This window comes from Lithobates pipiens, unplaced genomic scaffold (genome assembly GCF_037356315.1).
Source record: "Lithobates pipiens isolate NorthernLeopardFrog02 unplaced genomic scaffold, aLitPip1_a1.2 Scaffold_8, whole genome shotgun sequence".
Classification (NCBI taxonomy): Eukaryota; Metazoa; Chordata; class Amphibia; order Anura; family Ranidae; genus Lithobates; species Lithobates pipiens.
The window spans coordinates 508395493-508422652 of record NW_027507903.1 but is presented as its reverse complement, the minus strand read 5'-3'; the positions used below and the strand labels follow the sequence as shown (position 1 = coordinate 508422652).

Genomic DNA, 27160 nt, shown 5'->3' with positions numbered 1-27160 from the left:
GCGATTGGTTCAAATTTTCTGCCTCACTAGTAATCTGTAACAACTGCTGGCCCTTTACAGAAATCTGCAACTCACTGTACCAACAGTACCTTATGGATGTAATCATGCCCAGTAAATCAAAATACCCAAAAAAACATACAGTTTCTGCAAAGCCAAAAATAAATAACTACAAATATGCAACATTGATTATATCTTGGCACAAAAACAGTAGAAATAGCATCTCTGTATTATCCAACAAAAACATGATTGACCCAACCACAAGACAACTTCCGTAACCAACCACCAGTGACTCAACATTAACACATCAGCTTCATCTGGTATCTACATAGGTGCCAGCATGTAAAAAATAAAATTGCAGGAACACGTTGCTTCTGAGCCAATGTAAGTGTGTCATGTGGACTATATCGGTTTCTTTATTTAATTTGGTGCATCTCTTCTTTAAGAGTCAATTATATTTTTGATTGGCCTGACTTTGCATGTAAATTTGTCCAGACTGTAAAGAACAATACATTTCATAACCGTTGTGTGAACTCATGAATTGTGCGATACTAACCATTCTGTACCTGCACAGATCCACGGATTTTAAAATGTGGTAATTTTAGTGAATTTGTAAACTACTGGTGTGATATACATCTTATATAATAATTCATGGCGCTATATAAATCCTATATAAAATTCATGGCACTATATGAATCCTAAATAATAATTCATGGCGCTATATAAATCCTACATAAAATTCATGGCACTATATCAATCCTAAATAATAATTCATGGCGCTATATAAATCCTACATAAAATTCATGGCACTATATAAATCCTAAATAATAATTCATGGCGCTATATAAATCCTACATAAAATTCATGGCACTATATAAATCCTAAATAATAATTCATGGCGCTATATAAATCCTACATAAAATTCATGGCACTATATAAATCCTAAATAATAATTCATGGCGCTATATAAATCCTACATAAAATTCATGGCACTATATAAATCCTAAATAATAATTCATAGCGCTATATAAATCCTACATAAAATTCATGGCACTATATAAATCCTAAATAATAATTCATGGCGCTATATAAATCCTACATAAAATTCATGGCACTATATAAATCCTAAATAATAATTCATAGCGCTATATAAATCCTACATAAAATTCATGGCACTATATAAATCCTAAATAATAATTCATGGCGCTATATAAATCCTAAATAAAATTCATGCCACTATATAAATCCTAAATAATAATTCATGGCGCTATATAAATCCTACATAAAATTCATGGCACTATATAAATCCTATATAATAATTAATTGCGTTCTATAAATCCTATATAATAATTCATGGCGTTCTATAAATCCTATATAAAATTCAGGGCACTATATAAATCCTAAATAATAATTTGTATCACTATATAGATCCTATACAATAATTCATGGTGCTATATAAACCCTATATAAAAATTATTGGTGCTATATAAATCCTATACGATAATTCATGGTGCTTTAAAAGGCCTATATAAAAATCCAAGGCGCTATATAAATCATAAACAATTAATCATGGCGCTATAAAAAACCTTTACAAAAATTCATGGCGCCATATGAATCCTATATTATAATTCATAGCGCTATACAAATCCTATATAATAATTAATGGCCTTATACAAATCCTGTATAGTAATGCCAATAATTAATTAGAATGTCAATGCTTTATTCTTGACTCATTTCGCTTATCGCTTATAACTACATTTTATTGGCTGCTTTGTGACTAATCATTACAAGTCAATCAACATCAATATTTTATAAACATAACCATCTAGCGCAAAATAACAAGGGTTTTATAGAATAGGTAAATGGTGCCATAACCCGTAGACATTTCCAGAAAAAAATAATAATAATCCAAGGACAAGTCTACCAGACTTGGGACTGTCCCTGGAAATCGGGAGCATGTTGGCAGTCGGAAACATGGACTCACACCCTTCCGTCAGCATCTAGACTCTTCTTTTCCCATTCATTCAAAATGACTCTACCCTGCTAAGAATAGATTCTTACATAACACAATTAACAAAAAAAAATAGAAATACAAGTGTTATCACCCTGCACACGCCACTTTGCACCGCAAACTTTCAAAGCTACAAGTATTCGTTGGAGCACATGAAAACGCCCCCCCCCCCCCCCCTCACCGATAGCCAAACCTTCGTTTACACCTGCTAGAAGAAACAAAGTTAAAAAAAAGGACTTACAGGTAACTGCCACTGGTAAGGATGAGGAATATCTGGGGGTAATACACTGACAGTAATACACTTCGTGATGAGAGCAGAATCATGACTGAAGGTCTCTCCCAGAAAAAAAAAAGGTCCTTTAAGTCCTGTTAAGGGCCCCCCCCCAAAATCCTTCTCCCCTCCCCAGATGTGTGAGGGTGCTTGGGGTTCACGTCTCCTGGCTTGGGTTCTCCTTAATGCATAAAAGTCTGAAAAAAAAAGTTTTCTAAACTTCCAAAAAGTTTTTTTTTTTTTGGTTAAAGCCCCCAGTAAGCTGCGTGAGCTTTTGCCTCGGGCTGTGAATGTGAGCCTGTCATGTCTCAGTGGTTTCAAGTCCACAGGCTCTGATCTGTGATGATGGTTTAAAGGATTTGGATGGCAGTGTGCAGCCCATCTCATGTCCCTCTCTCACTCTCCCTCTCTCTCTTCTGTCTTTCTGGCTTTCAGGAGCCTGTGAGCTGCCATTGGGTAGAATGGGGCTGCAGTCCGCCTACTTGTTTTTTAGAAAGAGGATAAAAAAAGAGGGGGGGGGTGACAATAGAGGGGGGGCAGAGATGCGGCTTCTGTATTCAGTAGTGGTGGCTGGGATCCTGCCATCCCATGTGAATGTCCCAGCAGCTGTCCTCAGCTCAATGGTTGGATTGGGCACAACAATATAAAAAGGACACCTTCCAGGCTTCTGTCCCATTGCATTAACCCCCCCAGCAGCTGCCAGGGGTCACAAGTTGTCAGGATTGTCCCTGAAAAAAAGGTTGTCCCTGGAAGAATCCCCAGTTTTATGTATTTATTACAGGTATTTATATAGTGCTGACTATTTACAAAAAGCTTTACATACTGTATATTCACAGCAGTCACTGCTCTCAAGTAGCTTGCAATCTAATATCATATACCTTTATACACATACTAGGACCAATTTAGGCAGAAGCCAATTAACCTACCAGCATGTCTTTGAAGTGTGGGAGGAAACCGGAGTACCCAAAGGACACCCATACAATTACAAGGAGTAAGTGCAAACCTCATAAACATTGGTCAGTAGCACAATAAGGGCTCATTTACACTTGAAGTTGAGGATGCAAAAAATAGGTGGCTGAACTGCAATGTTAACATATCACCACCTCACTGCCTGTCAAATGCCTCTGAAAAGTGATCCAGCAGGGATTGCTTTTCAGGGGGGCAACAATGGCTGCCACGCATCAGCCCCTATCCTGTCCACCTTTAGGAGATCCCTGAAAACTCACTTATTCTGGGAAGCCTATCCCACAGCCACCTAACTACCCCATCAAATTATTCCCCGCATCTATTACCTTTTGTACCACCACCCTCTCCCTTTAGAATGTAAGCTCTATGAGCAGGGCGCATCTGTCCCTTCTGTATTGAACTGTACTGGAATTGTGCTGTCCCCCCTCTACATTGTAAAGTGCTGCTTAAACTGGCGCTATATAAATCGTGTATAATAATAATAATATAATAATGATAAAACTAGCCTAAAATGCTTCCTTTTTATTTATTAGCAATCTGTTCTTATTATCTAGGCATTTATGCCTGCTTCACGTTTAAAAATGCAATTATGGTATAGTATTGCAGATGAAAGCAAATTAGAAACAGATTTTATCTTTTTTTTTATAATGTTGCAGAACAACTAGCAGTGGAAATTCAGCCGTTTGAGCTCCTTGGATGGAGAAAATTGCACAGGCTGCCACAGTTAATGTCATTTTGAACTTGATGCTACCACATGCCATTGTTGATCTCATGCTAGGTCCTTGGCTTGAATGGTGTTCCAATAGCTGCAACATTTCTAGAGTCACAGACACTATACAACTAGGGCAAAAACAACCAATCAACATAATCGATTGTGAAAATAGTTGTCAACTATTTTTATAATCAATTAGTTGGTCAGCTGATTAGTTGGCCTACATACAGAATGCATTATTTGTTTACATATCAGGAAATACAGTGCAGCACAGATACAGCTCAATACACTGTCCATACATGTCAGTAAGTGCCTAAAAAAATGTGAATGTATGAGGAGGAGCAATACTTCATGGGACATGTAGTCCTGGGCAGAAGAAGGAAATGATTTAAAGTGATTCTAAAGGCAGACGTTTTTTTTTACCTTGCTATAGGGCCAAGCTATACTATGATTTGCAGCTTGCTATTGGGGTACTCTGAAGGCAGAAGCACCAGCAGGGAACCCCCAGAAGCAGGCACGGACTGACAACTCATGGGGACCCGGGCATTAGGAGATTATGGGACCCTCAGGCAATCAGAGATTATGGGGCCACACAGTATACACACAGTATACATTCACACAGTATACAAATACATGTACACACAGTATACACAGACATGTTTCTATTGGCTGAGAAGGTACTGGAGAGGTGGGGCAGCTATAATCTCTGGATTTTTAGACCAAAAGGATGTCGGTAAGGGACATTTCAGAGACAGATGTAAAAAATAAAAGATTTTTACATACTGTCCCTGGTTTTACTGAAGCTGAAACCCTGATGGGGCCCCCTAGTGGCCTGGGGCCCTCGGGCAGTGCCCGAGTGGCCAAATGGTCAGTCCGCCCCCGCCCAGAAGAGAAAAATCGGCGCTGCTCTGTGCAAAACCATTATACAGAGCAGGTAAGTATGACAAGTTTGTTATTTTTTATTTTAATCCAACATTTACTATCACTGTTACTAAGGCCTCTTTATAGGGAAGATCAGCACCTGAACCCAGAGAAGCTGGAGGCTGATAGACTGGAGGAAATATATAGCGTTGCAATTAAATTTAAAGGAAACGTTTACCAGTATTGCACATTATATTTAAATGATTAAATCCATTCAAAAAAAAGTCTCCGCCTTTAGTTCTACTTTAATATAAAAGATTTATATTCTCCCTCCACCCTTCATATAACTTCATACCTGACTCCTAGTTAAAATACCCTTTTGAGATGGGAATGAGGGACACCCACTAGCAAATGTATGTAGGCATAGGACATCTTAAAGGAGAATTAACCCCCCAAAAAGGTTAATTAAATCCACAAGTGCTTTTTTTACCACTACTATTCCTTTATGTTGGCTTTTAAAATGTACAAATGCAGCAATTTAGAAATTGGATGAAAGGTTTAGATATAGATAAAAACCAAAATGAGGGACAAATGATGAGGAGGAATGAGGAATGAGGAACAGAGGGACAAATCAGGGACAGTCCCTCAAAATCAGGGACAGTTGGGAGGAATGTATATATATATATGATATACTGTGTATATACATATATATATATATATATATATATATATGATATACTGTGTATATATATATATATATATATATATATATATATATATGATATACTGTATGTATATATATATATATATATATATATATATATATACAGTATATCATATATATATATATATATATATATATATATATATATATATATATATATATAATTACGTTCACTGTTTCACAGTATAAATTAACCCCTTAGAATAGATTAGATAGTGATTATTTGCTGTTTTTGTACTATAAAGGGATTTTTGTTTTTTTTGACCCCATCATGTCTGACAGGTGATAAAAAAAAGCATACTGCTGCTACTAAATGTCTTATGCTGGTCATACATGTATCGATTTTTTTAGACAAGAATATTCGTCTGATTCGATGAATGTCATTCGAAAATTTCACTTGCTTTTAACATTCATTTTGAAAATGCCTGTAATTTCTGAACGAAAACCACATACACTGTCTGAAAAGTCATTCGATTGCGAAAAGTTTTCTATTCTGCTTCTTCGAATTGTCCTGTCACTGTGGTTGAGAACAAACATAAATTCGACCCTATTAAGGTTTCGAAAAATTGAAGGAACGTTCTTAAAATCTACATTTTAGAAGGAAAAATGATTTTGTGTATGGTCAGCATAAGTGACAGCAGGTACAGGTAGCTTGTATCAAGCTGCCAGCCTATGACTAGGAGTCTGACATGCATAATATTATATTACAGTCCTGTCTGAAAGTCTGCAAAGCAGTGTTTTTGGTCTTTTTAAATAAAAAATGTGATCTCTGAGTCTGATGCTATGTAAAAGATTCAACCTCTATAAGTATATACATCTCTTCTGTCTGTTATTCTCAGAGTGGATTAGATACTTTAGGTTACGGTCAGAGGTCAGGGACTATGGATTAAGTTAGGGAGTGAGTGGGTGGATAAAATAAAGTGTTTATTTGGGGGTTTGGTAAGGTATAATATAAAAGACACCCTATTTGGGGGGACTGTCTCCCTTTTTAAATCAAATCCTTCTGTCTCTCATGCAGCCTCAGTTGTCCCTCTTTTTGATCTGATACAAATGTACTCTTTTATTAACAAAGGAAAGCTGTATAGAACAGAAAAGTTTTGCAATTTTGTTGTGCCACATCCAATAATGAAAGACTAAAAAAAGGGGGGTCCCCTAGTGGTGCACTTTAGAGGCACGTACCACAATAGAATAAAATATAAAATGTATTTAATAATTAGATTAATATAAAATCATATCATAGAAAAATGCATAAAATAGTAATCAATAAAACATAGTACAGCTGATAAGCTTGTCACCCATACAAAATACAATTGGCTATAGAGCTCATCACCCTATGCATTTCGTCTTTATCTGTGGAACACCGAACGGACGGTCTGAGATTCCTCTCCAATCTTCCTAAGCTTTCACCACATGTTGCGGGTTTGGAATTTACATCAATTTATTTCTCTTTTTTTACCTGCATCACCATTTCAGGGCAGAGCGCTTTTTTCTCCCCAGTGTTTCTCTCAGATGCACCTGGTGGACCTCTTTTTGGGGACACTAAGGATCCCCCCCACTTACTGGCAGTAAACAAAACTCACACCCTAGTGCTATATTTAATATTGTTCTTTTGTGGGAACCCTGGAGATTGCAAACCATCTACATTGTCTGACCTGCTCCGCTGTTTTTAAATCAACACCATGTCACACCTGTATAACAATACATTCTGATATAATTGCGCTCTATGCTATATATCTACCCCTGAGGAAGGAGACTCCCAGCGTTTAGCCTGTATAACAATACATTCTGATATAATTGCGCTCTATGCTATATATCTACCCCTGAGGAAGGAGACTCCCAGCGTTTAGCCTGTATAACAATACATTCTGATATAATTGCGCTCTATGCTATATATCTACCCCTGAGGAAGGAGACTCCCAGCACTCTGAAACGCGTAGGGTGACGAGCTCTATAGCCAATTGTATTTTGTATGGGTGACAAGCTTATCAGCTATTTGTACTATGTTTTGTTGATTACTATGTTATGCATTTTTCTATGATATGATTTTATATTAATCTAATGAATAAATAAATGTTATATTTTATTCTATTGTAGTACATGCCTCTAAAGTCCACCACTAGGGGACCTCCCTTTTTTCTAGTCTTTCTTTTATTATCAAAAAGTGTTACGCCCTGTACACATGATCGTACTTTCCGACGGAAAATATGCGATCGGATCTTGTTGTCGGAAAATCCAATCGTGTGTGGGCTCCATCGGACTTTTTCCGTCGGAACTTCCGACACACAAAGTTTGAGAGCAGGATCTAAAATTTTCCGACAACAAAATCCGATCATTCAAATTCCGATCTGGTGTAGACAATTCCGATGGACAAAGTGCCACACATTCTCAGAATAAATTATGAGACGAAAGCTATTGGGTACATGTTTTATGACACCTCGTTCTGAATGATCGGATTTTCCAACAACTTTGTGCGACCGTGTGTATGCATGACAAGTTTGGGCCAAAATCCATCAGAAAAAATCTGACGGATTTTGTCTTCGGAATGTCCGTGTGTACAGGGCATTATGCTGCGTTAAACTTTCCATCCAACCTCTATAATTAGTGCATTTTTATTCTGAAAAGCCAATATACCTGCAAAAGAAAAGTAGAAGTAAAAAAAAAAACAGCAAAAAAGCACTTGTGTGGTTTAGCCAGCCATTTTCTGCATATTAGATCTTTGTGGTCCGTGTAACCAGGGATGTGGCAGGGACATGTCCTTTGCCTACATACTGTGCTAAAAGATGTCCCTCTTTATCATTTCAGAAGGTTGGGCGCTAGGTTTAAGGCTCTGGCAAGGGGAGGGTTAAGTGTGATGGGTGCTCTAAGGATTGGGTTAAAAGAAACTTGCATCAATAGAAATGTAAAACAGCTATTACTGACATCTTTCAAATGGAGCAAGCTACTCAGCTGTCAACCTGATCCTGCGCTCCTTACCCAATGAGTCACTAGCATGGAACAAGCATGCAGCCAGTGAACTGGGAAAAGTCTAAACTCCCTTCCTGTGTGCTTGGTTCAGCTTAGTGTTTCTCCAGGTTATGAAGCCAAAATGAGGATTATAGCCCTGGTGCTTGGACCTTTTTAACAAGTCAGTAATGACAGCCACCCATATATCTACATAAATATCTAAGAAAAAGGTTGAATTAAAGTGTTACTAAACCCAGGACCCTTTATTCACTATATCTGCTCCCCCACAGTACATTGAAGATGAAAATGCAATTATTTTAATAAATATAAACTGCTAAATACCCTTTCTCATCAGCATTATATAGCAGTCTTGTGACTTCTATCAGTGTCCAGCTGAGCACTGGTTAAAGCTTGCAGGAGGAGTTTTTCCTCCGACAGTCCTATGAGGCTACATGACCCCGACACTCTGTCTGGACAGTGCAGATTGGTCCTGACTGTGCTGATCACATGCATCCTCCCCAAAAAGAAAACTCTAGCAATACACACCAAACTGAGCATGAGCAGAGTGCCTCCTAGGGCTCTGTTCTATCAGGAGATGGATTGGGGACTGCGAAAGAAGGAAGAGGGGATCAGAGAAGACAAGACCAAACAGTCTTTTTTCGCAATGCAGATGATTAACCCCTTAGGTTCCACAGTGAGTATAACAAGCATGATTTACTGCATATACACACTGATTTTACTGTTGTAGGTTTAGTAACACTTTAAGGATATGGGGGACATAGGGTCCTTTTTAGAGGTGCTTTTAGTGTCTGAACTACCTGGCCCTGGGCTGTCAAAAGCAACATAGCGGGGAAGATTTACTAACGCCGGTGCACATAGAATCTGGTGCAGCTGCATATAGTAATCATAACCAATCAGCCTATAGGTTTTATGGTTAACCACTTGCCGCCCACCATATAGCAAAATGACGGTGGCAAAGTGGTTTTACTATCCTGACCGGATGTCATATGACGTGATCAGGATATTAAGCCGCTGCGCGCCCCCGGGGGCGCGCATCGCGGTGATCGTTGTTGAGGTGTGTCAGTCTGACACACAGCAACTACGATCTTGGTAAAGAGTCTCTGACAGAGACTCTTTACCATGTGATCAGCCGTGTCCAATCACGGCTGATCACAGTGTAAATAGGAAGAGCCGGTGATCGGCTTTTCCTCACTTGCGTCTGTCAGAGGCGAGTAAAGGAGAGCCAATTGGCAGCTCTTCTAACGGGGGCTCTGTTCTGATCGATTATCAGCACAGCCCCCCTGAGGATGCCCTCACTGGACCCCCAGGGATGCCACCAGACCCCCAGGGATGCCCAACACCAGGTATGCCCCCCTAGACCACCAGGGATGCCAGTCAGTGCCCACAATGGATGCCAATCAATGCCCACAATGGGCATCACTGATTGCCATGCATTATTGTTTGGCACTGATTGGCATCCATCCCTACAATACTGTACACTACAATGCCCATCTGTGCTGCCTATCAGTGCCCATCCGTGCTGTCTATTAGTGCCCATCCGTGCCGCCTATCAGTGCCCATCCATGCCGTCTATCAGTGCCCATCCATGCTGCCTATCAGTGCCCATCCATGCCCATCCATGCCGCCTATCAGTGCCCATCCATGCTGCCTATCAGTGCCCATCCCTGCCCATCCATGCCACCTATCCATGCCAATCCGTGCCACCTATCAGTGCCTATTTGTGCCACCTATCAGTGTCTATCTGTGTCGCATATCAGTGCCACCTATTAGTGCCGCCTATCAGTGCCACTTCATTGATGCCACATCATTGGTGCCCATCAGTGCCGCCTTATCAGTGCCCGTCACTGCAGCCCCGTCAGTGCCCATCAGTAAAGGAAAAAAATTACTTATTTACAAAGTTTTTTAACTGAAACAAAAAAAGAAAATTTTCAAAATGTTCTACTTTTTTTATTTGTTCAGCAGAAAATAAAAATCCCAGAGGTGATTAAATACCACCAAAAGAAAGCTCTACTTGTGTGAAAAAAATTGATAAAAATGTAGTTTAAGTACGGTGTAGCATGACCGCGCAATTGTCATTCAAAGTGCGACAGCGATGAAAGCTCAAAATTCGTCTGGGCAGGAAGGTGTATAAGTGCCCGGTATTGAAGTGGTTAAAGCTTAATTAATCAAGCTAAAGTTGGAAGCCAATTAGTTACTGATTAGTAATTATTAATATTATTATACAGGATTTATATGGCGTTAAAAGGGGATATCCGCGCTAACCAATAAAAATTCAACTAAGCAATACTAATTGGTGTAAACAATAAATGAAAAAGTGAATCACTTCAACTTCCTCTTTGAGTGAAAAAGCAACCAGATGCTGCAATTAAAAAAACCTGAATATGGGGTTTGCATATTAGTGAAAGAAAACTTCAATTGCGCAACCTGGATAAATCAATTAATCAAATGAGCGAGTGATCCGCCAGAATAAAAACTTCCATACCCAAACTAATGTGCCATTAACCCTACTGAATAGATAATCCAAATATAAAAAAATATATTATAATATTATAAAATATAAATAATTATAAAAGTGTCCACGCTATACATAAATCATGAAACAAGTAAAAATACTAAGATTAAAAGTCCATATGACACGCAGGTCAAATGGTAAACTTCTTTCCCAAGTAACAGAAAGTAGCCAATATTGATAAAGTAGCAACAGTTTCTCTTTCCTCCCTCTCTTCAACCTCTTCCTCTGTCCATTATGTAGGGCAGAAAAAAAAATAGTGCAATATTGTCTGAACTTCATAGTTTATTTATTTTAAAATTTCACACACATGGCTAAAATCCAAAGAGGTGCATAAAAATAACAACACCAAAAACCTAAAAAAAATGTGCAGCACGCAGAAATCCTTAAAAATATTATTAGCAAAAAGGCGATATATCGATATAAATATTGCAGCTGCGACTGCTTGCTGTACCATATGTCAGGTCCTGGGGTGGAGATCGCTCGCTCATTTGATTCATTGATTTATCCAGGTTGCGCAATTGAAGTTTTCTTTCACAGGATTTATATGGCGCCTACAGTTTACACATCGCTTTACAATATAAAGGGGAGACAGGAAAGTACGATTACAATACAGTTCAATACAGAAGGAATAGGAGGTTAAATTTCCCCCATTGAGTTTTTCTTTGCCTGGAGAGCCTGAGAGTACATGTAGCTTAAAGCCTAACCCTAGGCTTACTATGACTCTAAAAAGTTTGCTTAGGCGTAGTTGGTCCAAATGAACTATTTCCTTTACTAACATATGCGCCCGCTTTGAGTGCTGACAGTTTCTGTGCAAACTATTTAAAGTGAAAGTAAATCTGGAATTCAGCTTTAAAGTGTATTTTCACCTTTGCAGCCAAATCATGATAAGACTTGCTTATATCTGGATACATTTTGTTCCCCTTTACATAGTATAAGCAAAAAATAAATAAAAAATATAAGCATATAAGTATGTATATATATATGTATATATATATATATATATATATATATATATATATATATATATATATATACTGTGTGTCTATATATATATACATGCTTAAAAATGCTTCTTAGGTTTTGCCTGTCTGTGCAATATTAGGACAGGGGCTAAGGAGTTATGTGTGCCATCAATAAGTGTCTTTCACACGGCCGGTTTATTGAGGCTTCCGGATTCCTGCGGCAAGAATCTGCGGATTCCTGCTGCATCGCTGCTAATCGCATAACCCGTTCATTCCTGCAGCAGGAATCTGCAGATTTTTGCCACAGGAATCCTGGAAGTCGCAACAAACTGACCATGTGAAAGGGGCCCTAAAGCATAACTAAACCCATCTATTTTACTATAACAAATAAAGCAGGTCTGCACAGCAAAAAAATAAATAAAAACTATACCTACTTTATACTCAGCAGCTAAACATTTATAGATTCATCAATCAGTTTTAAAAAGAAAAAAACAGTAATGGGGCAAAATTTACACCCAGTATAATGAACACATTGCACATTTCCCTCCCTGCAGCTAGACTGGTGCCCGCAGCTTCTGCACCCCTGCTCTTTAGCGGTCTAGAGTCCTGACATCATCAAGACCATAGCAGGGTCCAAAACTCTGCTAAGGATGTGGGGATGCTGAGGGACAGTCAGGGGCAGACTGACCACTGGGACACTGGGACACTCGGGCACTGCCCGAGGGCCCCATGCCACTAGGGGGCCCCATCAAGGTTGCCAGCCTCAATAAAACCAGGGACAGTATGTAAAAATCTGTGTTTTTAAAGAAAATCCCAAGATTATAGCTGCCCCGCCCCTCCAGTGTATGTGTATACTGTGTGTCTGTGTGTGTGTTTGTGTGTGTCTGTATACTGTGTGGCCCCATAATCTCCTATTGCTCGGGGGTCCCATAATCTTCTATTGCCCGGGGGCCCCATAATCTCCTATTGCCCGGGGGCCCCATGAGTTGTCAGTCCACCCCTGGGGACAGTCCAATGATGGATCATGGGGAGCACTGCCTGCTAGGGAAGCGGAGGATCGGGCCGAGGTCTGCAAATCACAAGGCTGGCTAAACAGACTCATTTGACAAGAACTGTTTTTATGTATATCATTCTGCTCTGGATTTATCACTTTTTTTTTTCTGGAGTCTAACACAATGCATAAAACTACTGTTAGTTCATTTAGGGTGTGTAAGGTTGGAGTTTCACTTTAAAAGCCCTAGATGAGCCAAGGAGGATTGGAGTGGTTAATTCACTTGTGCAAGAGAGTAAACAATGCAAGGAATGACAAATATTAAAGCACACGAAACACCTTGCGAGGGATGGGTGACATGACTTCATGTGTTCTCAGCTTTCTGACGTTAAGTAATATCGACGCAACTGGGACATTAACCCCGCAGTTATTAGCTTAAAGGCGTACAGCCATCAGGATGTTGGCAAATGTGGTACCCCTTTTGAGTTAAAGGAGAACTCTATCTTCAGTAAGAAAAACAATATTTTGAATAGAGTATTGTGCCATGTTATCTCTTATAGAAAGTTACATGTGGAAAAAATATCGCCCATCCCATAAGAATAACTAAAACCACATGTTTTTATTTTTTTTTAGATTTGGATAGAGGGGAGAGGGATTAGAACACTTGTAAGTTTTTATTGCTGTCTTTGTCCCCATTGGGGAGATTCCCCCTCTCAATTTGTCCTGTTTACCATTATCGTTGAAAAGGAAAGTAAAAAAAAAAACAAATTTTGGGTCGTCCCCAGAAAAGTAGTAGAGGGGAAATCTTCCAATATGCACACTAGTTCTGGTGACCTGGGGGCCCCAGGGGATTACCTTAATTTCCATGGATTTCCTTTAATTTCCTGTTTTGGCCATGGGACAGGAAATTAAGAAAAATCTCCACAATGGGACAAAGATGGTGAAAAAAATTCTGATAGGGGTTATAACCCTCCCTTGCTCTATCTTATAGTTCTTCTTGAATAATGTAAAGCAAAGTTTTCAGAGATCAACTTTGGTCAACCATGGATCAGATAAAGCTTTTTCCACATGATTTGAGGCCCGACCTCATGAAGCCCACTGTGGTCCTAAGGGCCTTTTTACACGGGCTTTCCTATCAGGTCTGTCAGTTTGGCAGGCGGACCTAATCAGAGCCTCCATTCACTCCTATGGGCGCGGCGGATGTCTGCTGACTCCCGCTGCTATCTGATCCTGTCCTTGAAATTGAGACGGATGGTGACCCTATTTTCCATCTGCCTTGTGGATGGTATCAGATGAAAATGGACAGGCGGTCTGTTTTCATCCGTTCTTCCCATAGAGCAGAGCGGGGCTCTGACAGGTCCATCTCAGCACAGTAAACGGAGACGGACCTGTCATCCGCCTGCTCAGCGGAGATCGATGGATCAATCCACGGCTGAGCAAAGCAAAGTCCACCAGGTTGACCGCCCATGTGAAAGGACCCTTAGAGTTTGGTAGAATAGTGAGTAAAGGTTTTTTGCCCTGTTCCCGGTGGTCCACTGCCTATGGGATTAAGACAAAACTTGGGTCTAAAATGAACAGAATCTATTGTGAAATATCCAATCCCATTCCCAAGAAGTCTAATAGTCTCAGGAGTTCAGTGTAATGGTGCCCATGCACTAGAGGAAAAATCATTTGAATATCTGTCATTTGGACAGTTTGTTTGTTTTTCATCCAGCCAATGGGCAGAAATCGAAAATTGGTTGTTTTGTTTTTGATCCAAAAAATTTGGACAGTTTGTTTGTTTTTCATCCAGCCAATGGGCAGAAATCGAAAATTGGTTGTTTTGTTTTTGATCCAAAAAAATTGAGGAAAAGTTTGGAAAACTTCTACTGAATGGACAATAAATTGAAAGGTTAATGAGTCGTTTCGCTCATCAAAGATTGAACTGTTGATACTGCGCATATGGGACCCAGGGGCAAAAAAGAAACAAGAAACGGATTAATTTATGTCCATTGAATAATTTATCGTTTGAAATATGGTCATTACATGATAGCAATATCGTTTGCTCTCACGACCGGGTGTTTGTTTTTCAAAAATGCATTTGAACGCTTATTTCAACTGGTGTATGGCTAGCATAGGAGTGACAATCCATGGTAAGCCAATATGAAAATAAAAACAAAATTCTGCTGGTGTGGAAGCAAAAATCCTGTTAGTTAGTCCATATTGGATGTAGTGGGGCTGATTTACTAAACCTGGTGCACACAAAATGTGATTCAGCTGTGCATAATAAACAATCAGCTTCTAACTTCACCTAGTTCAATTAAGCTTTGACAATTAGCCCTGGTTGACACCGGTGCGATTTGACATGCAATTTGACAAAGATTTGGCAGTTCAAAATTTCATGAACAAGTCGCACCCAATTACCAGCAATGGAACCACTCAAATCGTTGTGACTCAAGTCGCAGTGATTTTGAGAAAGATTCCTTTTTTGCGATTTCATTGCGAATTGCACAGACTTCTTTGGAATGAAGTCGCAAGCCGCAATAAAATGGCACATTAAATCGCACTGAGCAGCGGCTTTGAAATCGTGCCGAAGTTGTGCAATTTCAAAGCTGCACTGATGTGAACCAGGGCTAAAACATAAAAGCTGATTGGTTACTATGAACAGCTGCACCAGATTCTGTTTGCTCCAGTTTTAGTAAATCACCTCCTCTGATTCCCCCAACTTGGCTCTCCATTGTGTAAAGACAAAAACCCATCCCTATTAGTTCAGCAGGCAAATACCTATGCCCAATTTCTGGCATCCTATAGCGGAATTAACAAAGTATAGTGGTAATCCACTGTGGAAATGCACCAAATCTTTGGCAGTCCTTTGTGCTATTACTAATGCTTAATCATGCATGTCTATTATAAAAGAACGTATGGCCGCCACTGCGAGTCTGTGGACACTTACCTGCCTCTAGTTATTCCACCCTGCTGCCTCTTCTCTCTGTCACTTTTTTAAATACCAACCAGGCAAGTGTATGCAGGATGGCCAGAAATGTATTTTATTAATAATTATTGGGATCCATCCCAGAGCAAACACAACATGCACACTGTCACACACAAGCACAATCGAATCCAATGTTACATTTACCAATCAATAAGTCTTTGACTTCTCTAATTAGCATACAACAGACAAGAGTAAACCATATGAAACTTCAACTCTTATATTCCCTAGAAAAATACTCTGTCACCAACTTAAAAAAAATGGCACGTAAAGCCCAGAAAAAATATAATATTTTAAATGCTTACTTACAGTGTTTTTCCACTCCGCCAATGATTTCTTATTCACTTGCAATGTGCCTATGACCTTGCTAGCAAATATAAAAACGTCAGAGACTCCTACTGTCTGTGCTGGCCCAGCTCCTCCACCCCTTCTCTTACTTATTTCTGTTTGTGTACCTGTTGCAGATTTTATTTTATGTAGCTGTGGTGGAGAGGGGAAGGGTTATAGAGTGTCACTTGAATGACAGCTCTGAGTCCGATGGAGTGGCTGACATCACGGGAGGCTTCTACAGACAAGCAACATGCACAAAATTCATCGAGTGCACAAATGAAATTGAGGAGAATGAAATAAATGGTCTGGCATAACAATAACAATATTTTTTACTTTCTGCTATAAAACATATCCAATAAAAAAAAATTAATTAATTTCTTTATAAATGTAGGCCAATATATATACTGCTACATATTTTTGGTATATTGATTTGTTTGCGCAAAGTCTACAAACTATGGGATATATACTGGAATTTTTTATTTGTTTTTTTATACCAGGAGTTTTTTATACTAGGAGTTTCTGTATGTATGTTATATAGAGACTCCTAATACAGCAGTGCAATATACACTGGACATGATAATATACTAAAAAAATTAAGATAAATGATAGTAAATAAGTAAAATCTTTGTGGATTTTAAATACACAATCATAAGCTAAGGAGATTAAAATGTACGTCCAGCCAAAATGTTTAGTGTTCGTTTTGGATAAAGTGTGAAAAGGGTTAGAACCCCTGTTCAGTTTTTATTTCTATCCAGGGCTCCATTACAGCGACTCCCCCTCGCTTTCCAGAGCGGAAGTAAAATGAACCCCCCAACAGACAGAAATAATTGTTTTTCATTTTCTTAGTAGAGTAGTAAGCACAGAACCCCTGTTCGATTTGTATTCCGGTCTGTGTCTGTGTAGCAGAATTTTCCTCACTCCCGTCTTGATGAAATTTGGACAAAAAGCCCGGGATAGCTGTCTTCCAAACCTATACTTAAAGTGGACCTTCAGTCATTTTTTAAATTTTCCATCTGTTAAATCTTTTTCCCTTGTTGTTTTAACTTTGTTTTAACTTTGGATAGTAAAACACATATACTTCCTGTTTCTTTTCTGGTCATTAGCCTAGGCCAGTGATGGCAAACCTTGGCACCCCAGATGTTTTGGAACTTCGTTTCCAATGATTTTCATGCCCTTTGCAGTGTAGTTGAGCATCATGGGAAATGTAGTTCCAAAACATCTGGGGTGCCAAGGTTCGCCATCACTGGCCTAGGCTTATGACATCATGTGTAGTTATCTCTCACTCTCGTGAGAGTTTGCCAGGAAGAGGGTGGGGATGAGTCATAAGAGGGGCAATGAGAGTTGCAGAGCTGGAGGTGTGCCTCTGTGTGTCTGTGTAAATTCAGCTGATGAACAGGCAGCAGGTACAGCTGCCCACAGTTAAAATGGTTGCAGCCAGACTCAGTGGAGGGAGATTTCTGCAGCATATTTGGCAAGTACAGAATTACAGTATATATAAAGGAATATGTAAAGTGGTTGGGGGGAAGCTTCAGAATGGCAAAGATGTTTTTATTACAAATTAGGTGAGCAGACTGCAGTTTCTCTTTAAAGGGTTGTTCCAGCAGGAACATTTAAAAAAAAAAAAAGTCAGCAGCTTAAAAAAAAGTAGCTGCTGACTTTTAATAAGGACACTTACCTTTCCAGGGCGCCCGCAATGTCGGCCGCCCGAGGCAGACCCGTCCCTTGGCTCTCGGGTCCCAGCGCCGCCATCCTCACTAAGGGAATCAGGCAGTGGAGCCTTGCGGCTTCACTGCCAGTTTCCTACTGCGCATGTGCGAGTCGCGTGGTGCTTTGTGAATGGGACGCACCATGTTAGCAAACACACAGGCCCCATTCCCCAGAAGACAACGCGAGGAGGAGAGAAGACCGAAGATCACCGCAGAGCAGGAAGAGGCAGATTAGGAAGACTGCCTAGCAACAGGGGTTTCTGGTAAGGTCAAAAAAATATTTTTTTCGCATTTGTATTTTTATTTTTTTAAGAATATTAATGCTGTTTTTATTTTAGGGTGGCCCTCCACTTTAAGTATACTCTAACCTTTCTCCTAAATACTAAAATAGATCCTGTCTTTTATACATTACTCTAGATCAGCCTTTTTCAACCAGGGTGCCTTCAGGTTTCTTTCAGGGTGCCTTGGCAAAATGCCTAAAAATCGATCAAAAATTGTATACAAGCCAGCAGGTGGATGAAGTCTGAATTTTAGTTACACAGAGCCAAGGGTTTTCATTGTGGACTTTGTAGACACTGGCATCCTAACAACCAATGACATCATCAGTAAATAAGCAAGATGTCTGTCGCCAACACAGCATCCTTGTTTGACCCTCCTCTGCCCCTCTCCTTGAGCACTGGGGTCACATTAGCTAACTGATGAAGAGAAATTGAGGAAGAAGAGAAACATTGGAATACTAGTCAGTACCAGTGTGCAAAGGTGTATTTGCTTTGGAAGAACAAATCATCTCTAGCATTGGGTGTCCTACATGTGGATGTTGCTGCATTGTGTAGAACTATTAGAACAGGTTTTTACATTTTAGAATGGGGTGCCTCAAGATTGTTCATAATTTTAAAGGGTGACTGATAAAAGGTTGAAAAACACTTCTCTAGTGTCTAAATTTCCTATACGTCAGTGTAATATTTACTAACCTAACACATTCTTTAAAGCGGTAATAAACGCAAAAACAAAAATGTAGTATCTTGCAGCTTTCCAATCATTAGATTTGGTGGCTGCTTTCGCTTTCTTTTATTTTTTTAGGCCTCTTTCCCTCTGTTTTTATCTGGTGATCTGGAGAGTAAGGCCGCGTACACACGGGCGGATTGTCTGCCCAACTTAGTCCGCTGAACCGTGTTTCAGCGGACAATCCGCTCGTGTGTGGGCTTCAGCGGACTTTTTCAGCGGACAGTCTGACGGACTAAGTCTTTCGGAATTTCCGTAATTTTGTCCGTCCAAACTTGGTTTTGTCCGTCCAAATTTGGTTTCAGCGGACAGTCCGCTCGTGTGTAGGCAAGTTGGACGGACTAAGTATGGCGCATGCTCAGAAAGGATTTACACGGCCGAAGGTTGCATTGCAGTGTATTGGACGTCGTTTTTCTAGTCCCGTCGTACGTGCTGTACACGTCATCGCGCAAGCTTTCAGCGGACTGTCTGTTCATCGTGTGTGGTCAAGTCCGTTCATTCAAATGTTGGACGGACTGTCTGTCGGGTTGTCTGACGAACTTAGTTGGGCAGACAATCCGCCCGTGTGTACGCGGCCTTACACACATCCTGTATTAGAGTGCCCCCACTCTGGATGAAGGAGCACAGGTGGCACCTTTAGACAGCAGCATTGTCAGTATGGGGAAGGGAGTGTTAGGAGAAATCCACCCTAACGCTAAAATCGCTAGATCTATAGACATCCACGTTCTAACACTAACCTTGTAAAGAAGAAATCGGTATACATACCTGAAGCCTCTCCAGTCTGGTCGCATGCTGAGCTGTCAGCCGCAGCCTGCTGTGTAGACGGGCGCAGAGGAAGAAGCCGACAACGGAAGGCCCATAGTAAGTCTATGGGTGACGTCGCTTCCTAGACATTTTACAGCCGTTGTCGGTTGTGTCCTCTGCAGAGCTTCCGCCGCTGGAGACTGGACAAGAGTGGCTTCAAAAAAGGTATGTATACGGGTTTATTTTTTACCGGGCTAGATAGGTTAGTGTTAGATCGTGGATGTCTGTAGATGTAGAGATTTTCACGTTAGGCTGGACTTCCACTTTACATGTACTAGCTGATTTAGTTACACTAACCAATTGAAGCCAAACTCCATCTCACACTTTATAAGCATTTACAGCAACTATTTATTTTCCTTTTGGGATAAAGGTGTTACATAAATATGTAAAAGCTGATCATTGTCAGCAAACTGTCAGTGGTAAATGGTTTCTCTCAACAAATCTTAATTCATACATTTGAAAGAGCTTGTTCTGTTGAAAAACAGCAGACTTACTGGCTAGATACAGTAATCTGTTTCACACTCCTTAACATATTACTCTCATACACACAATCTTCTAATATATTACTCTGATATATTGTATTCTAACTATTCTCTATATTATCATGTAATACCTTACAAAGTATCCCCTTCTAATACATTACTTTCATACTGTATACTCTATCTACACTCAATATAACATTTCTCTGATACAATGATATTTAGTATGATACTTGACCTTGCCATGTATCATTTTCTAATACATTACTCTGACATACTCTGTAACAATGCTCTAATAAATACCAACCTTTCATATCTATTATATTTTAATATATTACCCTCTTCTCCAGCACAATACCCTGAAATATATACAACTTTATCACATCCTCTAATACTTTATGCATTGCTGTGGGTGGTAAGTATAGAAACTAACTTTCTCTCTCTCTCTTTATTTGTTTTTAATGTTTTCCATATTATATTGTTAAATACTTATAAAGTCATTTGGTACATATTGATATGATTTCAATTTTTTGCAGCCACATCCAGCCAAGCAGAAAGCAGTATATTTCAGTATTTCAGTACAATATTATACACATTCTTTGCATACACGTGCTACAAAATTCCTAAACGTTTATTTAGATAGCAGGAAACAGTTTGCCCAATTCCCCACTACTGGTTTAACGAGACATAAATGTTGCCATTCTTCATAGTTCACAATCCACAGAGACAATTCAAGAGCAGTTTTATCACTTTTAGTTTTGTTGGTGCAAACAATCAAACATGTTATTATCAAGTGTGACTTGGCTCCAGCTAGGAAAATGGGTCACAGTGATGCAAGGAACATTTGTGGATAGAAAACCAAAGAAAAACACGATTCTGTCTTAGCAAACCTCAAAAAATACAAAAGATATACATGCCAGATTCTAGTAACATTTCAGGGCAATGAAGTGTATATTACATTCTCCAAATATTTATCTTCTTTTTGGGTAAATATGTGTCTAAGGGATCCTACTTCCATTGAGGATCCTACTTCACTGAGGATCCTACTTCATTGAGGATCCTCCTACTTCATTGAGGATCCTACTTCATTGAGGATCCTACTACTTCCATTTAGGATCCTACTTCATTGAGGATCCACCTACTTCATTGAGGATCCTACTACTTCCATTTAGGATCCTACTTCATTGAGGATCCTACTTCATTGAGGATCCTACTTCCATTGAATTTACAAACAACTATACATGACAGTAAAAAAAAAAACAATACACTCAAACGACAATACAAACTAATTAAATATCTCTCTGGAATATTTTAAAATGTATTGAATTTTAAACATTTTCAAACACAAATAATACCTTGTTTTTTCTATGGAATTACACATATGCAAGACGAATCCCTATGTTTAAATAGCATTGACCACAAGGCAAGGTAGTAAAATGATTTTATATTGTACGTTCTAGAAGCCCCTTTAAAAATCTACGTAAAAATAATTCACCTAATCTGTTAAATTTAATCACCATGCTTCTGATTTCCAAGCAGTTATCAGTGTACAAAAATATGACCAAGTCGTCAGATCAGCAATTTTTGGTGAAAATATTTTTATAAGTATTTATATATGAGGTTTAAGACTTTGGGCATGGGTTTAGTGGTTCTCTGTCTCCCTGCCATTGAAATAAGGGAAGCAAGACCAACAGCTGATTGCATTACTCCTTTTCTTTGTAATAATTATTTTTCTTTCTTTTTCTCTTTCCTTTTTTCTTTCTCTCCCTCTCTCTATCGCTCTCTCTTTCTTTCTTTCTCTACCCTTCTCTGTGTGTCTCTCTCTCTTTATTTATTTTTTGCTCTCTATTTCCAAACACGGACCTTTGATAAGTGTACAGAAATAATTATTTCTTTCAGTATTTTTCTTTTTCTTTCTTTCTTTCTGACTGTCTTTCACCCTTTCATTTTTTTTTTCTTTTTGTTCCTCTCTTTCTCTTTGTATTTCAGGACATTCGCTATATATATATATATATATATATATATATATATATATATATATATATATATACAAAAATAATATTTTATTTTGCCCCTTCTTTCTATTCCTCTAACGGTCATTCTTTTTCTCTTCCTCTCTCATTCTTTCCTTCTCTCTAATTTTCTGTATAGTTCAGAACAGTAACCATATGTCTGTGCAAAAACAATTTTTTCTTCCTTTTTTTTCTCTCTATGTCTCTCTCTCTCTCTCAAGATTTTGGCCATAGGTATGTGTGAAAAAATTATTATTTCTCTTTCTCTGTGCATAGTTATTCCTTTAGTATATATACACATAATGTAATCCTATTCATATAGTGCCATCATATTATTTAAAGTCTTGCATACATACAGATCACAAAGTATATATAGTTTAACATGCTGTATATGTATCTATCCTATCCTGTACTTGTATGTGTATATATATATATATATATATATATACAAGTACAGGGGGAGGTGAATGCCTTTGACTGTCTATATAATTGATATTTATGTATATATATATATATATATATATATATATATATATATATATATGTCTCAATTATATAGACAATCAAAGCCATTCACCTCCCCCTGTACTTGTATGTGTGTGTGTATATATATATATATATATACACAAGCACAGGGGGAGGGGAATGCCATATATATATAAATATATATATATATATATATATATATATATATATATATATATATATATATATATATATATATATAAATTATATAGGCAGTCAAAGGCATTCATTTCCCCTCTGTACTTGTCAGCGTGTCACACCTGAGGCTGAGCCTTTTGTCTATGGCTATTTGCGTGTGACACCCAATCTGGACTCCAATTCAGCGTCCGCAGATACTTGGCAGCGCCGGGAGGTGGCGCCGCTGAGCGCCCAGGTGACAGGCGGCGCGGACTGTGCAGTCTATCTGCTGTCTGCATCTCCAATGACCACCTGACACAAACGCGAAGCTACACAGCTCAGCTTCAATTTTAATCATAAAAATAGCCACGAGGCAGATTTCTGTCGTTCTTCTGTAGTTTTTTTTCCTTGTGTTCGCATGAAAACAGGTAAGAACTCAGCAACAACTCAGGAATGTGGAAAATCAACTCAGCCAAACAACGCATATTAATGAGGGCAACCAGGTAGGAAGAGAATGCGGACTTGGCACCAGAGAGGAGCACAAATAAATCTAACGATTGTAAGCATTGTGATCAAGTGTCTGGGCGATGGTGGGTTTATCTCTACGGATCTGGTTGTTGGGAGGATCCGCGGGGGTGGGAGATCTGCAGGTGGAGGGATCTTTGGTTGTTGGGGGGGATCTGCAGGTGGAGGGATCTCTGGTTGTTGGGGGATCTACAGGTGGAGGGATCTCTGGTTGTTGGGGGGGATCTGCAGGTGGAGGGATCTCTGGTTGTTGGGGGGAATCTGCAGGTGGAGGGATCTCTGGTTGTTGGGGGATCGGTAGGTGAAGGGATCTCTGGTTGTTGGGGAATCGGTAGGTGGAGGGATCTCTGGTTGTTGGGGGATCTGCAGGCGGAGGGATCTCAGGTTGTTGGGGGATCTGCAGGTGGAGGGATCTCTGGTTGTTGGGGGGGATCTGCAGGTGGAGGGATCTCTGGTTGTTGGGGGGATCTGCAGGTGGAGGGATCTCTGGTGGTTGGGGGGATCTGCAGGTGGAGGGATCTCTGGTTGTTGGTGGATCTGCAGGTGGAGGGATCTCTGGTTGTTGGGGGGATCTGCAGGGGTGGGAGATCTACAGGTGGAGGACTCTCTGGTTGTTGTGGGGATCTACGGGGCTGGGGAAATGTGCAAGGGTAGAGTGCTCCCTAGTTGTTGGGGGAATCTGCAGATGAAGGGTTCTCTGGCTGTTGGGGGAATCTGCAGGTGAAGGGTTCTCTGGCGGTTGGGGGAATCTGCAGGTGAAGGGCTCTCTGGCGGTTGGGGGAATCTGCAGGTGAAGGGCTCTCTGGCTGTTGGGGGGGATCTGCAGGTGAAGGGTTCTCTGGCTGTTGGGGGAATCTGCAGGTGAAGGGCTCTCTGGCGGTTGGGGGAATCTGCAGGTGAAGGGCTCTCTGGCGGTTGGGGGAATCTGCAGGTGAAGGGCTCTCTGCGGTTTATGAGGGGGGCTTTCTAGTTGTTGGGGAGATCTGTAGGGTGGGGGGCTCTCTGCGATTGTTTAGGTGTTGCGAAAAGGTAAAGACTAATAGGGTTTGGACTAGTAGTTCTTCCTGGAAGGCATCCGATCAATAATGCGTCCTTTATATAGCCATCAAGGCAGGATTTCGATAAATGTAAAGGCAACCGAACAGGATAGAGGTCAGTAGGCTGGGACTAGTAGTTCTACAAGACCTGGAACTCCCCCTTATACAGCCAGGAAGGCAATATTACCAGTCTTTGACTTACAACCCTTTTTTGATTTGCAAATGTCCCTGGCTAATAGGTTAGAATGGGTTTAGACGTTCTACAAGAACTGCAAAAAAAAAAAAAAAAAAAAAGGAAAAAAAAAAAGAACGTATTGCCAAAATTGGCGTTTTCCAGCTAAAAAAAATCTGATATTTTTGAGGCTAATCAGGCAGGAGAGAGGCTAGTGGTAACAATGTTAAAGCTGGGAGGGTAGGCTGGGGCTATCTGCCACACAAGAATTGGAGACTCGTGTTGCCTTCTGCAGCCAGAACATGATGCAACTTTCCTATTGGAATGCTGAGCATTTGCAGTTCCGAAACCCCTGAGGAGCCATTGACCAAGATCTGGTCCAGGTAGGCAACTCTTCCTCTCCACACAGATCTTTCTGTCACTTTTTAAGGGCAATACACAAAAGTCGGGCTCTGGCTAACTCCTTTGGCAGATATTGGGCATGCTGACAGTTGCGATTCCACGACCCATGCGGAGCCATTCATAGATGGACTGGTCCAGGTAGGCACACCCCAACACATACATACAACGTTCTGTTACTTTTTAAGGGCAATCACAAATTATTCAGGGGCTGACTAACCCCTGCGGAGTGACCCTTTGCAAGACCTAGTCCAGGTAGCCCCCCCCCCCCCATTCCTAACTATGAGTAGCGTTATAATGTCAATCACATGTAAGTCAGGGGCTGGCCAATTCTATTGCCCCAAGCACGCTGACGATTGTAGTTCTACAACCCCTGCGGAGTCACACATTACAAGTATGCCTCAGAAAGCCAAAGACACACACACATTAGAACATAATATGACTTTATAAGGACCATCCCAAATAAGTCTAAGGCTACGCACACCTATTGACTAATAAGGCATGCTGACAATTGCAGTTCTACAACCCCTGCGGAGTCAGCACCTTGCAAGAACCTAGTCCATGCAGACACCCCCTCCTCCCCCCACATAGAACTTTTCTGCGATTTTTTTAAGGCCCATTAAACAGAGCAGATGTCAGAATTGACTGTCAACACCTCCAGTTGACGTGCAGATTGTCTAACAGCTCAACAGAGAAAGAATGAGGGCAATATTTGACAATCCACAGAGCTAACCACAATTTCACCTGAGCTCCTAAATATTATTGTAAGCCAGTCAAGCTAAGCTGTAAGAGGGGGGAGGTTTGAAATGCCTCACTTGTCATTACAAGCAGCTTAACAACACTAAAGCATAATAAGCCCACCAGGAGCCCCCCACCACGTGGTGCCCAGAAAGTTCTACAGAAAAAAGTCATGACTTTTTTTTTTTTTAATTGGTTCTCCCCTCCAGAGGTGGACAACAGCTTCTCCAGAGGGGTCTACTCACCCCAGTTTCATGTAGATGATCCCAAAGCATAGAAACACATAAAAGAGCCACCTCCGAGAGTGTCTGTGCATGGTCTAGACAAAAGGTTCATCCATCAACAGTTAGGAAAAAAAATGAGAGAGCAGTTTTTAGAGCAGATCCAGACAATGGCATGTTTCCTTTAACCCAGGAGGAGACGCTGGCTTGCTGGTAGAGTCACAGGAGGGTTCATGCATGGTGCTGTGCCCGGCTCCATGGACAGAGGGGGACTGAGAAGGATGAGAGGAGGGCAGGGAGAAGAAGATTATCACTTGACTCCTAAGGAGAGAGCTGCAGCGCAGAGCTGGTGTGCAGTCATCGTCCTCTCTGCAGTTCAATGTGCCCATACATGTTGTGTAGAGCAGGTAACAGGGAGCAGGTAGGAGGAGGATCTGACTGAGACTCTGCCTGTCACTCTCTCTGTCTCTCTCTCTCTTTCTTTCTTTCTTTCTCTCTCTCTTTCTTTCTCTCTCTTTTTCTATTGCACTCTCCTCTTCTCTGGTTGCATGCCTGTTACCTTGCTGTCTCTTTCACCTTACAGTCTGCTCATTCTCATTTTTCACTGTACAAACACACCTTGCATTGTCCCTTTCTGCCTGTCACAATACACCTTGTCTCAATGGCAGTCTGTCACTCTGAACAATCATCCCATAAAATGTTGTCTTTGTTTTCTTTTTTCACTCTTACTTTATAGTTTTTTTTTGTTTTTTTTTTACTTTTTTGCAGAGTTGAGCCTCTCCTTACATGTTTTAGGGAGGTCTCACAGCTGCTTGTCTCTTTTGATGGTTTATGAAGATCTGTCACTTGGCACTGGGCATGAGACTGCATAGCTCCCAACTGTCCCTGATTTTGAGGGACTGTCCCTGATTTGGAGCAATGTCCCTCTGTCCTCCTAATTTGTCCCTCATTTCGGTCTGATCTATATAGTTTTATATAAAATGCACTTTTTATCTTTCAAAAAGTGTTTCCTAGTGCTAGACCTTCATCCAAGTTCTAAATTGCTGCATTTGTAAATCTTTAAAGCCAATATAAAGGAATAGTAGTGGTAAACAAAAAGCACTAATGGGTTTAACTAATCATTTTTTTGTATAATTCTCCTTTAAGGGGGCGTG

The 27160-nt window shown here is 40.1% G+C and overlaps 1 protein-coding gene across 2 annotated transcripts in view; it reads right to left on the bottom strand.

Annotated features, from left to right (window-relative positions):
• Window positions 1–26539, bottom strand: part of WNT7B (Wnt family member 7B) — a 223013-nt gene extending 196474 nt beyond the window's left edge. The window contains exon 1 of one of the 2 annotated variants that reach the window (XM_077469349.1): window positions 26031–26539. In XM_077469349.1, coding sequence (XP_077325475.1) covers window positions 26031–26101 — 71 coding nt within the window. In that variant the 5' untranslated portion in view covers window positions 26102–26539. Of the gene's footprint in view, window positions 1–2249; window positions 2675–26030 lie in introns of those variants that run through there. The other variant, XM_077469348.1, reaches the window with a different exon arrangement.
• Window positions 26540–27160: the final 621 nt, after the last annotated feature.